The sequence below is a fragment of the Callorhinus ursinus genome, unplaced genomic scaffold (genome assembly GCF_003265705.2).
Source record: "Callorhinus ursinus isolate GAN/ISIS: 27379988/994484 unplaced genomic scaffold, GSC_fseal_2.0 scaffold14, whole genome shotgun sequence".
In the NCBI taxonomy this organism is placed as follows: domain Eukaryota; kingdom Metazoa; phylum Chordata; class Mammalia; order Carnivora; family Otariidae; genus Callorhinus; species Callorhinus ursinus.
This window is the reverse complement of record NW_027397076.1, coordinates 6363770-6376549: the sequence shown is the minus strand read 5'-3', so window position 1 is coordinate 6376549 and position 12780 is coordinate 6363770. Positions and strand designations below refer to the sequence as shown.

Here is a 12780-nt window from a genome sequence, read left to right as displayed (position 1 = left end):
TTGTTGCATTAAAAGTTTAGAGATACTCATCCTTGAAAGGCAAAATGGAAGTATTTTAAATATTCTGCTTGAAGCTTTTTCTCCAAGATGAATCATTCTGCTGGATGGCCCACCAAGCCCAGCTCTTCACAAGAGCCGTAATAGAAGGGGAGCCCATTGTTCAAATAACTGTTCTGCATTTCCATTGGAATGAATTCCAGGTTCTCTACGTGCTTGGAGAGACTTCATGCTAGCTGGTGGCATGTAGAGTGATTCAGAAACCCACGGAAGAAGAAGGAAACTCCCCTCTTCCACTGGGCAAGGCAAGGGCAATTTTGTGCGTCATAAATAGGGAAGGGGGTTGGGGAATGAGAGAGAAAGAGAACTGGGACAAATATCACCCTGCATCCCAGATTTAGAGTATTAAACACAATGCTTGAAGTGCACAGAACACTGTCATAGAAAACAGAGTTTATCTTTTTACGAAATAACCTTGTGAGATATGAAAGGATATGAAAATCTGTGATTTTCCCATGTAATTTTACATGTCAACTTTACTGGATGAAGGGATGCCCAGAGGGCTGGTTGGGTATTATTTCAGGGTGTGTCTGTGAGGGTGTTTCTGGAAGAGATTCTCATCTGAACCGGTAGATGGAGTAAAAATCGCCCTCACCAATGCAGATGGGCATCATCCAATCTGCTGAGGGCCAGAATAGAAAAAAGGCAGAGGAAGGCGAGCTCATTCTCTGCTGGAGCTGGAATCTCTGACTTCTCAGCACTTCTAGTTCTCGGACCTTTAGACTCAGACTAGAACTTACAGCATTGGCTCCCCTGGTTCTCAGGCCTTGGACTTGGACTGGAACTCTACCAGCTTCCTACCAACTCTACCAACTCTACCAGCTTTCTACCAACTCTACAAACTCTACCAGCTTTCTACCAACTCTACCAGCTTTCTACCAACTCTACCAACTCTACCAGCTTTCTACCAACTCCACCAACTCTACCAGCTTTCCTGGGCCTCCGGCTTGTAGACGGCAAGATCCTGGGGCTTCCCAATCTCCATAATCACATAAGCCAAACGCTCACAATCTTTTTCTAGAGATCTATATAGAGATATATAGAGATAGAGACCTAATCCTATTGGTCTTGTTTCTCCGGAGAACCCTGGCTAATCCAATCCCTATATGACAAACAAAGCTACTTAAACTCAGAGGGACCAGGTGGCTGGCCTCTGGCCAGCCCATGATTGAAGAAGATTCAAACCTTCTGACTCAATTCCAGTGCTCCTCCAATTGCATGAGATGTGAGGAATGGCTTGACCATGGCATCATCCGTACATACCAAGTTCAGTACAATCATCACAGACAGACTGATTGGTTGACATTTCTGTAGTGTTGTTCTCTCTCATGACAGGCTATATTATGCTGTGTGGACAGACGACCCCAAAATCTCAGTGGCTTAAAACAGCAAAGGTTTATCATGCCATCACATGTTGGCTGGACCTCCAAATCCAGGTCTGCTCACTCTGGGACTGAGAGACCAGCAGCCATCTGAACATTGCCAGGAGCCACGTACAACCATTGGACAGAAGTGGTCACAAGATGCCACCCAATGAAGGGACTGGGAAGTGCTTCCCATGGTGGGTGGAGGGGCTGGAAATATTGGCAATTGGCTGTCACGGCCACCACAGTGGTTATCACTGTGCCAGATACTATATTAAGTACCTTACATTAAGCATATTTAACATTTTTAATACGCTCAAGGTAAATACTGTGATTATCCCCATTTTGAAGGTGAGAAACTGAGTCTTAGAAAGTTAAGCACCTTTCACAGGGTCATGCCAATTCTGTCAGATTCTAAAGTCCTTGCTCTTAACAAGAAATTGTTTATAATAGAAGCCATGGTGATTGTCGGTAGGAAAGAAGGTAGACTCTGCCAAACAGCATACAGGCCTGGGAGTGAGGGAAAGACAGTGAAATGAGGCTGCTCCTCTACCATGACCACAGCATCACCTGCAGGTAGCTCATAACTCTTCTCCTGTGCTCAGATCTCCAGATTCTGATTCCACTGCAGGCAAACACTAGAGACTGACATTTAGTATTGGCTCTCAAAACAACGGATATGGAAGCTTCTAGAAACAGCAGGGCCAAAAAACCAACTGTCAGGAACAGCTGTGCATTCATTCAGCAAAAACATCTATTGAATGGGGACACCTGGGTGGCTCAGTCAGTTAAGCATCTACCTTTGGCTCAGGTCCTGATCCCAGGGTCCTGGGATCGAGCCCCACATCAGACTTCTTGCTCAGTGGGGAGCCTTCTCCCTCTCCCTCTGACCCTCCCCCTGCTCATGCCCTCTCTCTCAAATAAATAAGTAAAAAAAAAAATCTTTAAAAAACAAAACATCTATCGAATGTAACTGGAGTAGGGCCCAGGGAATTCAGACCTGCTTAAAGGTATCTGATGAAATGGAAGAATCCTTAGACCAACAGAATTCAAGACCACCAGGTGATTTGCATGGGTCATTTGGGGAAAGATGGTAGATAAAAGGCCACAGGGGAGACAGATGAGTCAAACAAAGGGAGAATTCATAATGGCTAACATTTCTCAAGAATTTACTACGGGCCAAACCTACTCTAAGTACTTGTAATTACATGAATTAGTGATTGAATGCTTGCTTACTAGTAATAATGCTCTGAGGTTGGTTCACTTACTATTTTACAGAAGAGGAACCTGAGTACAGAGTGATGAAATGATGTAGCCAAGTCTTCAGCTAGAAAGTGGGAAAGCCAAGACTCTCCCCCAATCTAGCATCAGGACCCCACTTTCACCCATTATGCTACGCTGACTCCTTCTGCTCAACAATTGCTGCAAAGTGGGCTTCATAGACTGGGTTTTCGAGCTTTTACAGGGTGAGGGGTTCTAAGAAGAAAAGGAAGGGGCTCTTTCCAGGAAGGGCTCCCTGAGATCCTGAGGAAGGACAGTTTGGGAGAGGAAGCTTGCATGGCTCAGGTCTCCTAGAAAACACCTATTCCCCCCTTGGACAGCAGCACCATCCTGGCACCTCGAGGTCTGGCTGCCATAGGACAAAAGGAGGGGGACCTCAGCATGAGGCCTTGTTTTCTCACGGTGAGCCTCACGGGGGCAGTTGGTAGGTACCCACATCAGTAAGCACAAACCAGAAGAGCCTCTCTGGGGTGACTATAGCCAACAGATGGGGGAGCCCATGGAACACAATCTGCAGATCTCCTGAGTCTCAGGGACTCCTACAGACACCTGGAGCAGGTGAGGACTTTCTAGGAGGTGGGTGGAAACCAGAATTGAAATGACCTAGCCTAGTCGGAGGATGTTCTGTGTACACAAGAAATAAAGGAAATAATGTATGTGAAGTGGCTGGCACAGTGAAAGCACTAAATAAAAAGTGGTGCCCATGATGGCCGGGGGCAACAAGCCACGATAATGATCTAGAAGCACTAGAAGAGCATCTCCCAGCTTTTCAGCTCTCCTCCCTAGTTGCCCTTTTCCTTTTCAACCCCACTAATATGCATGCACACACACACACACACACACACACACACGGGCACCCACACACAAAGTAGGCAAGACCAGAGAATCCTCAGCTTTAGTACCAGAAGGGGAAAGAGGTTGCTCTATCATAGCCCAGGGATCAAAGCACGCCTCTAAAGCATGTTTGATAGGAGTAATTTAAATTACAAATTGAATATAATACCAGAGTATTAATCTCAAAGGAAAGGAGCATGCATGCACATGCACGTGACAGACTAGTCTGCCCCAAAATGATGGATGTGACATTTGGACAAACTATGTCAAAAGATAGTCCTTTACCAAAAATGTCATTGCAGACTCAAGTCCTCTAGCCCTAGCTTTGGGATCATTTTTCTCCTTGTAGTTTGTGCTTGCTTCCCATGCTCAGGCCACGTGGAAGTGAATTGTTGCAATTACAATCCCCCGTGCCTCCAGGAAAGATGTATTCACGTCCTGATTCTACAGCATGAGAAGTTGGGTTTTTTTTTCTCTGACAATAGTGAGTATTGCCAGCAGTGCTTTATTTTGGGGCTCACAGTGCAGAGAAGGGGTACAGCCTATACCCAGAATTTTAACAGCCACGCCATGGCCCTTTCGTTCCTGCACCTCCAAGAGTGTTACTGTTCTTTGGGAAAATGATGAGCCAGGGTGTGTTGCAAACCATCAGAGGCCAAGTGAACAGAGGAGCTGACATCACACCTAGGAACATCCTCATTCCTCACCCTGCTCTCTTTGCCACATTATGTAACTTCAGAGGTGGTAAAAATGATGACAATGTAGGAGGGAAACAGTGGAAAGGATTTATCTTTTTAAAAAAGAAAGCTAAAGAGGACATAGTAAACTTAAAAGGAAATTTGTGCAGAGCTTAGCATCTTTGCAGAGGCTGTGATTTAAAGGTTTTTTTAAGTCCTCACACCTGAAGTTCTCTGTATGAATAGAGTGCTCTGCCTCTAGGTCAAGTGTCTGTGATTGCCACCGTGTCTCAGATTCAGACCTGCTATCCTTTCAGAAGGGGATAGAATTTGATTTCAGAATTAGGGCAGAGACTGCTAATGCCTACCCAATAACCACGTCCCTCATCTTTGTTAGTGACAGACGCCCACCGTGGTTTAAAGTAGCAACACATCTGTTGAAACCTCCATTTGCCAACTTTCCTTGTATCTAGTGGTGGCCAAACAACAAAGTTCTGGAGACACAGTGGAAATGTTGGTGGAAACCTGGGAAAGCTCCTTAAAAGTAAATGCAAGCCCTTCTTCTTCTCTTCATCTTTCCTGTTGCCCAAAATGCAATGGCTGGAGCTCCAGCAGCCATGCTGCTTCCAGCAGTCATGAACAGGAGGTGACCTTGAGCAGGCAAGCTAGTGTGTGGATCAGGGACACAAAAGGAATGGGGTCCCAGATGACTATGTGGAGCCAATAGGGCAACCTACCTCCAGAAAGTTCTCATGTGAGAGAATAAATCCTGGGATGGAAGAGAAAATTAATCCATTGATGTCAGGTCTCTGTAACTCACAAGTAGGTACAAGTATTAATTTCTATCACCATGTTTATACGTGTTTATAGATTCACTTCTACTTGAGAAATGCCAGCTACAAGTTTTCCCTTGCATGCAAACTTCCCTTTTCTTAACTAGCAGGTATTCGCACAGATTCAAGCCTTACCAAGAAGCTTGTGCTCCACAGCATTCCGCAGGGACTGGTGCCTGAAGTACAGGAGGCCATTGGGCTTCTCCTGGACCCACTGTCTGGTGGCATTGCGGAAGGCAGCCCAGTGCAACGTGGTCACCTTGTAATGATCTCTGTAGCCCAGCATGTCCAAAATCTGGAATATCTCATCCTCAGTCAATCCACAATGTGAGATGCTCAATAAGCACAGAGCATCGACCACCCAGCCATCCAGCACTGTTAAGAAAACGTAATGACAATGATGACAAAAAGAAGAGTTCCCATCTGCCAGGCATCATTCTAAATGTTTTATACGACTAACAACTTTTCTTTTAATCGTCTTATAAGTAGATACTACCTAACTCTCCTGTCTTACAAATAAGACAAATAAGGCACAGAGAGGTTAAATAACTTACCCAGATCACACAGAAATAAGTGCAGAATGTGGATTTGAGCACAGACAACCTGGCTTCAGAGCCCAGACTTTCAGGCATTAAGTTATCATCTACATTGTCCCAACTAATACATCCATGTGAGCTACGGTTCCAAACTGGCAAGCTGGCCCATTATGATACTACTAAGCAGTCTTTCTTGAGATTCACAAACATCAAATTTGCATGTATGGGTATGAATGGTTTTTCTGTGTGGTTGGTCTCTTGCCACATTCACAGATACCACTCGAAGCAGCTATACACATGACTCACCTGACCCTTCGATTTTTCAGCCAGAGCTGGATTTCCCACTGGCTTTATGGTCAAACAACTCAAAAGAGACCCTTAAGGCCATTGAGAGAAACGACAGTGTCTGTCATTCTAAATGGACTTCCTGTACTAGGATTGGGGCATGCATCCCAAACACCTGCAATTGTTAAGCAGAGGCAGCTGCTCAGCCCCAGCCGTGCAAGCTTCTTCTGAGGTTGACCCGAGTTTGACCAAGTTCTTCTTGGACCTGTGGCTGAGTGCCCTGGACTTGAGGACGGGTCAGTGGGCAGTGCTATCAGGAGGAAAGTCAGCCAGGGAAAGGAGTAGTCCCTCAGAAGAAGGGGGCCTGGGCTTTCCTGCACAATGCTGGACAACAAGGGACAGCCATGGGCACAGCCATGGGTCACTTTGCTTGTGTGACCCTTCTCAGGGCACAAAGACCTTTTTTTCACCTCTTTGCAGGTGGGGGAGGGTACACTAAATTTGCCATCAATTTTATTTGCAGAAATGCATACTCTAGAGCAAAAAATGGGGCAAGACAATATGTTGTCATGCCAACCAATATATCTCTCAGTCCAAGCATTTTCTGCTTCTTTCCCCACCCCCACGTCCCCATCCCTGCTCCATTCTAAATTCATCATCCTTCAGAGAAGGTTATTGTAGCAGAAACTCAAGTTTCAGAAAAGAATTTTTAAGCTCATAGCAGAGATAACAGCCTTGAGAATAAACTTTCCTTCTCAAAAGACTGACTCTTGAATATCAAAAAACAAACTCCTGACCAACACATGGAAAAAATTTTTAACCACAAACAACAGACTCAGACAGTTACAGGCTGAGCTAAGGAAGACTGAACCAAGAAAGGTGGAGGAGACAGAGAGGAAAGAGAGCAATGGAGCTGCTCGGGTGGGTTTCTGTGAAGGGGCCTGTGCTGTCCCCGCACCCAGGCTGTGAGCAGGGAGAGAGGACCCACCAGACAGACGCACTTGGGGACCCAAGAGCACAGAGAGCCTGCACTCTGCTTCCCATTGGAAGCCTAGAAGACAGCAGCTCTGCAGATCTCCTGTTGCCCTCACAACCAGAGAGCAGAAATCACTATGTGGAGACCTACAGAGCCAGGAGCTCCAAGCGTGCAGTGAGCAACCAATGTGCTCTGTCACGAATGTTCAGTACCCACAAGCCTACCTTCTGTAGGCTCCAGAAGGGTGCAGATGTTAGTGGAGGAGAGGGGCCTCCTCACATTAAGATGAGGGAAAGTGGTGGCTGATGGCAGCGTAGAGCAAACAACTCAAGAACAGATGGGAACACAGGCGTCTTAGAGGATGCCAAAATTGGAGGAACGTCAGTATCTGTGGACCATATGGGGCCATGACCACCTCAGCGGAAGACAGCAGGGACAGATGACAACCGAGGACACCCAGCAGCAAGGCCCTCAGATTTAAACTCAACCCAAAAGAGACACAGGAAGGACACAAATCCTCGCTTGACTGAAAAACACCCTGAATTGTCTGAAAACAAGCTAAATTGATGGAATTAACCTAGATTAACTGAATTAGGTTTCTGCCATCACTTGGACTATAGGCTCAAAAGAATTGAGTTATAGAAATAATAAAAGCCAGGGGCGCCTGGGTGGCTCAGTCGGTTAGGCATCTGACTCTTGGTTTTGGCTCAGGTCATGATCTCAGTCCTGAGACTGAGCCCTGTGTAGGACTCTGGGCTCAGCACAGAGTCTGCTTGTCCCTCTCCCTCGCTCCTCCCTCTCTCCCTCTCTCTTTCATTTTCTGTCTTGCTCATAAATATTTAAAAAAAAAAGAAAGAATAAAGGCCCATTTCTTAGACTCCTGAAAAACGTGCCTAATACAATTCTCTTTACAGTCAACACAGAGCTCCCAACACAGGGTTGTTGGATTTAGCAAATTAAAATACAGAGCATGCAGTTAAATTTGAAATTCAGATAAACAACAAATTGATTTTTAGTATAAGTATAGCTCATGCAATAATTTGGGATATACTTCTACTGGAAGTATTTATCTGTAATTCAACTAATTTTTAGTATAAGTATGTCCCATGCAATAATTGAGGCATGCTTTTACTAAAAGATTATTTGTTCTTTATCTGAAATTACAATTTAACTGGGCATCCTGTATTTTCTCTGACAACCTTATCCTTAGACCCTCCTCCTCTGGGTCGTTCACCATACATCTTTCTCCCCATGGCTCCCCATGCATGCCCCAGCTGGTTGTCAAACTGGCCAAGGCCTACCTTCTCCTGAAGGCACTGTGTCTGAATTGGCCCTTTTTGGTATGCAAGTCCAGCTATAGTCTTCAATCCAGCGTATCAGAATCAATTCCCAGAGCTCCTGAATAGAGACCACCTCTAAGTACTCCTTCAGACACTGATACTCATCTCGGTAGATTCTACATTCTCTCAGCTCATTTGCTAGGATTGTGAGTTTTAAAGGATTCAGGTTTGTTCTTTTCCTCAAAGTGTGTTTGCTCTGTCGGAGCGGGTCTTTGTTGGGAATGAAGAGATACTGTTGAAAGATGTTTAGTTTCACTTCTTCGTCTCCTACACTTGGGAGCTCCACTGTCCTCACATCCGGGCGGGCACACAGCGACTTGTAGGACAAGCTGGAGGAGACAGTGCTCATGATAAATTTGCAATGAGGAGGCAGTAAGCATGGCAGCCAAGAGAAATCTTTTGCCTGATGGAGAAAGTCAAAGACATTGGGAATCTTTAAAGACCTTAAAACTCCTTTGCTGATGGTTTTTAAACTTAGAGTAGCTGGAATAGAGGGAGTAAGTACAGCGTAAAGGCTGGGGTTAAGGTTATTAACAGTAAGTTGGATAGCAAACAATATGGTGATTAAGGAAATACCCACTCTCACCCCACAGAACTGTATTTGACTGACTCATCCGTTTTGAATTTGATAGTACAAACGCGACCTCTAAAAAGAGATTCCTACAAACAAGTAATCCGACAAATCGTAGGCTTCTGAAGAATGACCTACAGTGATGGCCAAAGGAAACCTAACAGTACAAACTGGACCATTTGATTGAAAAGGGGAACACTGTTTTACGCTGAAGAATCGTTGCTTTATACCGCAATACTATCGTAAGTTAAATGGCTTTATTTCGGAATAAAATAAACACCTAATCAGATCTTTTTAGATTCCTTTAACAGCTTTTCCCACCCCTCGCCACTACCATAATAATAAGAGCAACTATCAAACACTGACCACTTACTCTGAGCCCGGCACTGTGTGGGATGTGTCTTCAGGTACTAACTGTATTAGTTAAAGATTTTTATTTTTTGTGTCTTCTGATAGTTTGCCATCTCTCAGGGGCCTTACAGATCCAGGAGAAACTGCTCCTCCCAAGACAAGTTAATTCCTGGGGGTGATGGACAGCTTGCCTGGAACATCCCTGTCATGTGCAGACCAGCCAATCCAAGACCATGCCCCCCACCCACCTTCTTATCTGCCTTTCACTCACCAACCCAATATTTCCCTGACCTACATCATCCCAGGGCCAGGGACCAGACAACCAGGGACAGTCCCTATGCCACAAAGCCTGCTGGAATTGTACAAACTAGCCAATCCTGAATGGTTTACTCTGCTTTTCCCACGGGAACCCCCATAAAGGCTTTGGCCTGGGCCTTCTCCTGGCTCCTGTCTTCCGCCTCCTGGCCACTGTGATACTCCCCCCGGGGCCCTGTATGACATGGTGTGTCTCCTTCTCTTGGGAAATATAAGTCATAATTTCTTCTTTCAATGGCACTGGCTTCTCCATGTTGTCAGTCAGTCATCCTCCTGTAAATCAAATCCCAGGTATAATTTTAATACACCAACTCATTGAGTCCTCCTAACAAACCTCTAGATAGGCAGAGGAGGAAACTGCAAAACAGAGGGGCTAAATGTCATATCTAATTCATTCTGATAGTACGCAGCAGAGCTGGGGTTGAAACCAAGGGTCTGGCTCCCCAGGCAGGCTCCTAACCACTGCACTACACTGGGGCCGGTAACAACCTAGACAGTCCCTTCTCCTCCCACACAGCTCTGCCTGGAGCCCTTCTTCCAGGGAGCCTTCCCCAAAGGCCAAGTCCCTTCATTAGAAGCTCTCACGACACTACATACTGATCCTTGGCAGCCCTTGTCACAGTTGCAATCATACTTATTTGTGTAATTGCATCATTAACATCTGCCATCCCCTGCTAGAACGAAAGCCCCATTTGTTTGCAGGGACCATGTCAGACTCCGCTTACAGTGCTTTTCCCATACTGAGTGGTCAATAATTACTTGTTGAATTGATGGTGCCTGCTGTGTATTAAATTAAGAAGCAGATTACAAAATAATATGGTGTGTAATTTCATTGACATAAGCATCAATGAGTGTGTATAGACATCCATAGGAAAAAAGAAGGCTATACTCCAAAATGCTGAACAGTGGTGAGACTATGAGTATGCTTAACTTTCTGTGTTCTTGTTCTTTATCATATTCTCTATAAGAAACATAGATTACTTACATAATGTACAAGTCCATGTGTTTTTAAGTTTTAGAGAAAATGCTTCACAAAGTAATGACCGATACTAAGGTGTATTAGAGGTTCCACGGATCCAATATCATCTCCAATGGGATAAAAACTAAAGAGCAACCAATTTGATATGTGCAAAATCAGTGTAGATGAGGCAGATAAAAATATACAACATAAAGAAAATACTAGGGGCCCAACAAATGCTTGATAAAAGTGTAAAATAGGGAGGCAGGGGGCAGAACCAGGCGGGAGTAAAGGCCACAGTTTCTAGAACCAGACTGCCCACCTCTGAATTCTGAGTCTACCATCATCTTCAGATGTCCTATAAAGCCACCTAACATCTCCACACTCCATTCCCTCTGTGTAAACAGGGACGATGATCACAGTCTCTCTTTCATAGGCTTCTTCTGAGACTTCTATCCGTTGATATTTCTAAAGTTCCTAGAAGGGTGCCTGACCCACAGTAAGTGCCACCACAGAAGTGTTTGTTCAAGGAAACGGAGAGCAGTAACCATAAGCAATGCTGGCTGCAGCTATAGATAATGCAATGGAAAAATGTTACGGACATTCTAAATTATGGGGTTTTTTTAAATAAAATAGCAATAAAATAGGCATTATTTTTAAAAGAGATTACCTTCTGTCCTGAAATCCCATAAATGCCAATCAATTCTTCAATTCCATCCAGGACAAGTATACATGGCTTTAAACTGATGGAAGCAATGAAGACTTCCACAAGAAGTGAAAAGACCAACACATTTGAGTCTTCATCAAGAAGATCAGTGTCAAGCTGAGTACCTAGAGCACAGGAATTTGCTCAATTTAGGCGAAAATGTCTCCATCACCGCTAGAATATGTTAATGGGATGGGGAGGCGGAAGGGGCTGAGAACTGTGAGTGCCATTCACAGCTGTACAGCTGACATATATAGGTGTGTGTGTGATTAGCAGCCTAAAAATACTCAACCCGAAAGGGATGATGATATTTACCAGATGTCTCCTATACATTTTCAGGATTTTATATAAAAAATATTTTGTATGATCCAAAGCATTACTCTTGTTCTCCAAAATGCAAAAATAGACCATGTTACAAAGAGTTGGATGGGGAGGAAGAGAAGTCTACATGGTCTGTGAAGTTTCTGCAGCTCTGTAACGTCAGGGGGCACTTTAGGGGCCTCAGCCACCACCCCCAGGTGGTCCTCCCCCTGGTGCCTAGACTCTTCACTCCTTGCCCACATTAAACCTGACATAACCAATCCTAAATTACTCTACCCACAATATTGGACCCCAGACCTTGAATTCTGGAAATTATCAGGGAGAATTAGGTAATGAACCAGCAAAGGGTACAGGATGTAATACGAGGACCACTTTCAAATTCTGGTCAAGTGACATTGTAGTAGCGACCCAAAATTGTAATCAGCTACCTAATACTCTCTTTTCTTTTAAGATTTATTCATTTATTTTAGAGAGAGAGAGAGAGAGAATGCATGTCCCGGGGATGGGGGCTGGGGGGGAACAGAGGGAGAGAGAGAGAATCTTGAGCAGGTTCCATTCCTAGCCTGGAGCCTGACACGGGGCTCGATCTCATGATCCTGAGATCACAACCTGAGCCAAAACCAAGAGTCTGACGCTCAACCAACTGAACCACCCAGGCGCCCCTCAACTACCTAATATTCTAAGGATATTTTACTATATACAACTTTGATCGTGCTTTTATTTTTCAAAGGCAACATTTCCCATAGAAATTTAGGCATATTAGAATCTAGAAAACCAAGTTATGTAAAGAAGCTTTAATGGATTTAGTCTCTCAGATGCATTAAGATTCTCTTAGAAGCACTGAGAGTAATTATGTTTAACAACTACTTACTGGCTGCCTGTTATGTGCAAGGTGCTGTGCTAGCTGCCAAGAGGAGATAAAATAATCTATAAGATAAAGGAAGGGAAGTGAAAATGGGTTCTGTACACAAATAACCACGTTTGAAGGCAGAATATGAGTCTGAAGGTTACTGGAGTTTGATGCAGAACCATCATAATAAGGAAAAGTTTCGTGCAGAAGACATATGAGATGAGCCTTGGAGAATGCACAGGTAGAGATGAGGGCAAGGGTATATCAAGCAAAACAAGGCAGAGGTGAAGGTCTGGAGGAAGGAAAGTACATGAACATTCAAAAAACAGGAAGTTGATTAGAGCAATGGGACTCAACAGGGGAGGCCTGGGGATTCTAGACGTCCTACAACATAGGACATTCACGCACAATGACGCTGTGTCCTGGGGTCTACCTGACTTTCAAATGTTCTGTCAGTCACATAAGGGGGGGAACCTTACCAATTTACTTCACCTAGAAACCAACTCCATTTTCATGTAAATGCAA

The 12780-nt window shown here is 44.5% G+C and overlaps 1 protein-coding gene across 1 annotated transcript in view; it reads right to left on the bottom strand.

Moving 5' to 3' along the window:
* LOC112831916 (putative tetratricopeptide repeat protein 41) overlaps positions 1-12780 on the bottom strand; it is a 69330-nt gene that overhangs the window by 41510 nt on the left and 15040 nt on the right. Inside the window, exons 4-6 of the mRNA XM_025882378.2 lie at positions 11049-11209; positions 8145-8586; positions 5182-5421 (exon numbers count right to left, since the gene is read on the bottom strand). Coding sequence (XP_025738163.1) covers positions 5182-5421; positions 8145-8586; positions 11049-11209 — 843 coding nt within the window. The remainder of the gene's footprint in view (positions 1-5181; positions 5422-8144; positions 8587-11048; positions 11210-12780) is intronic.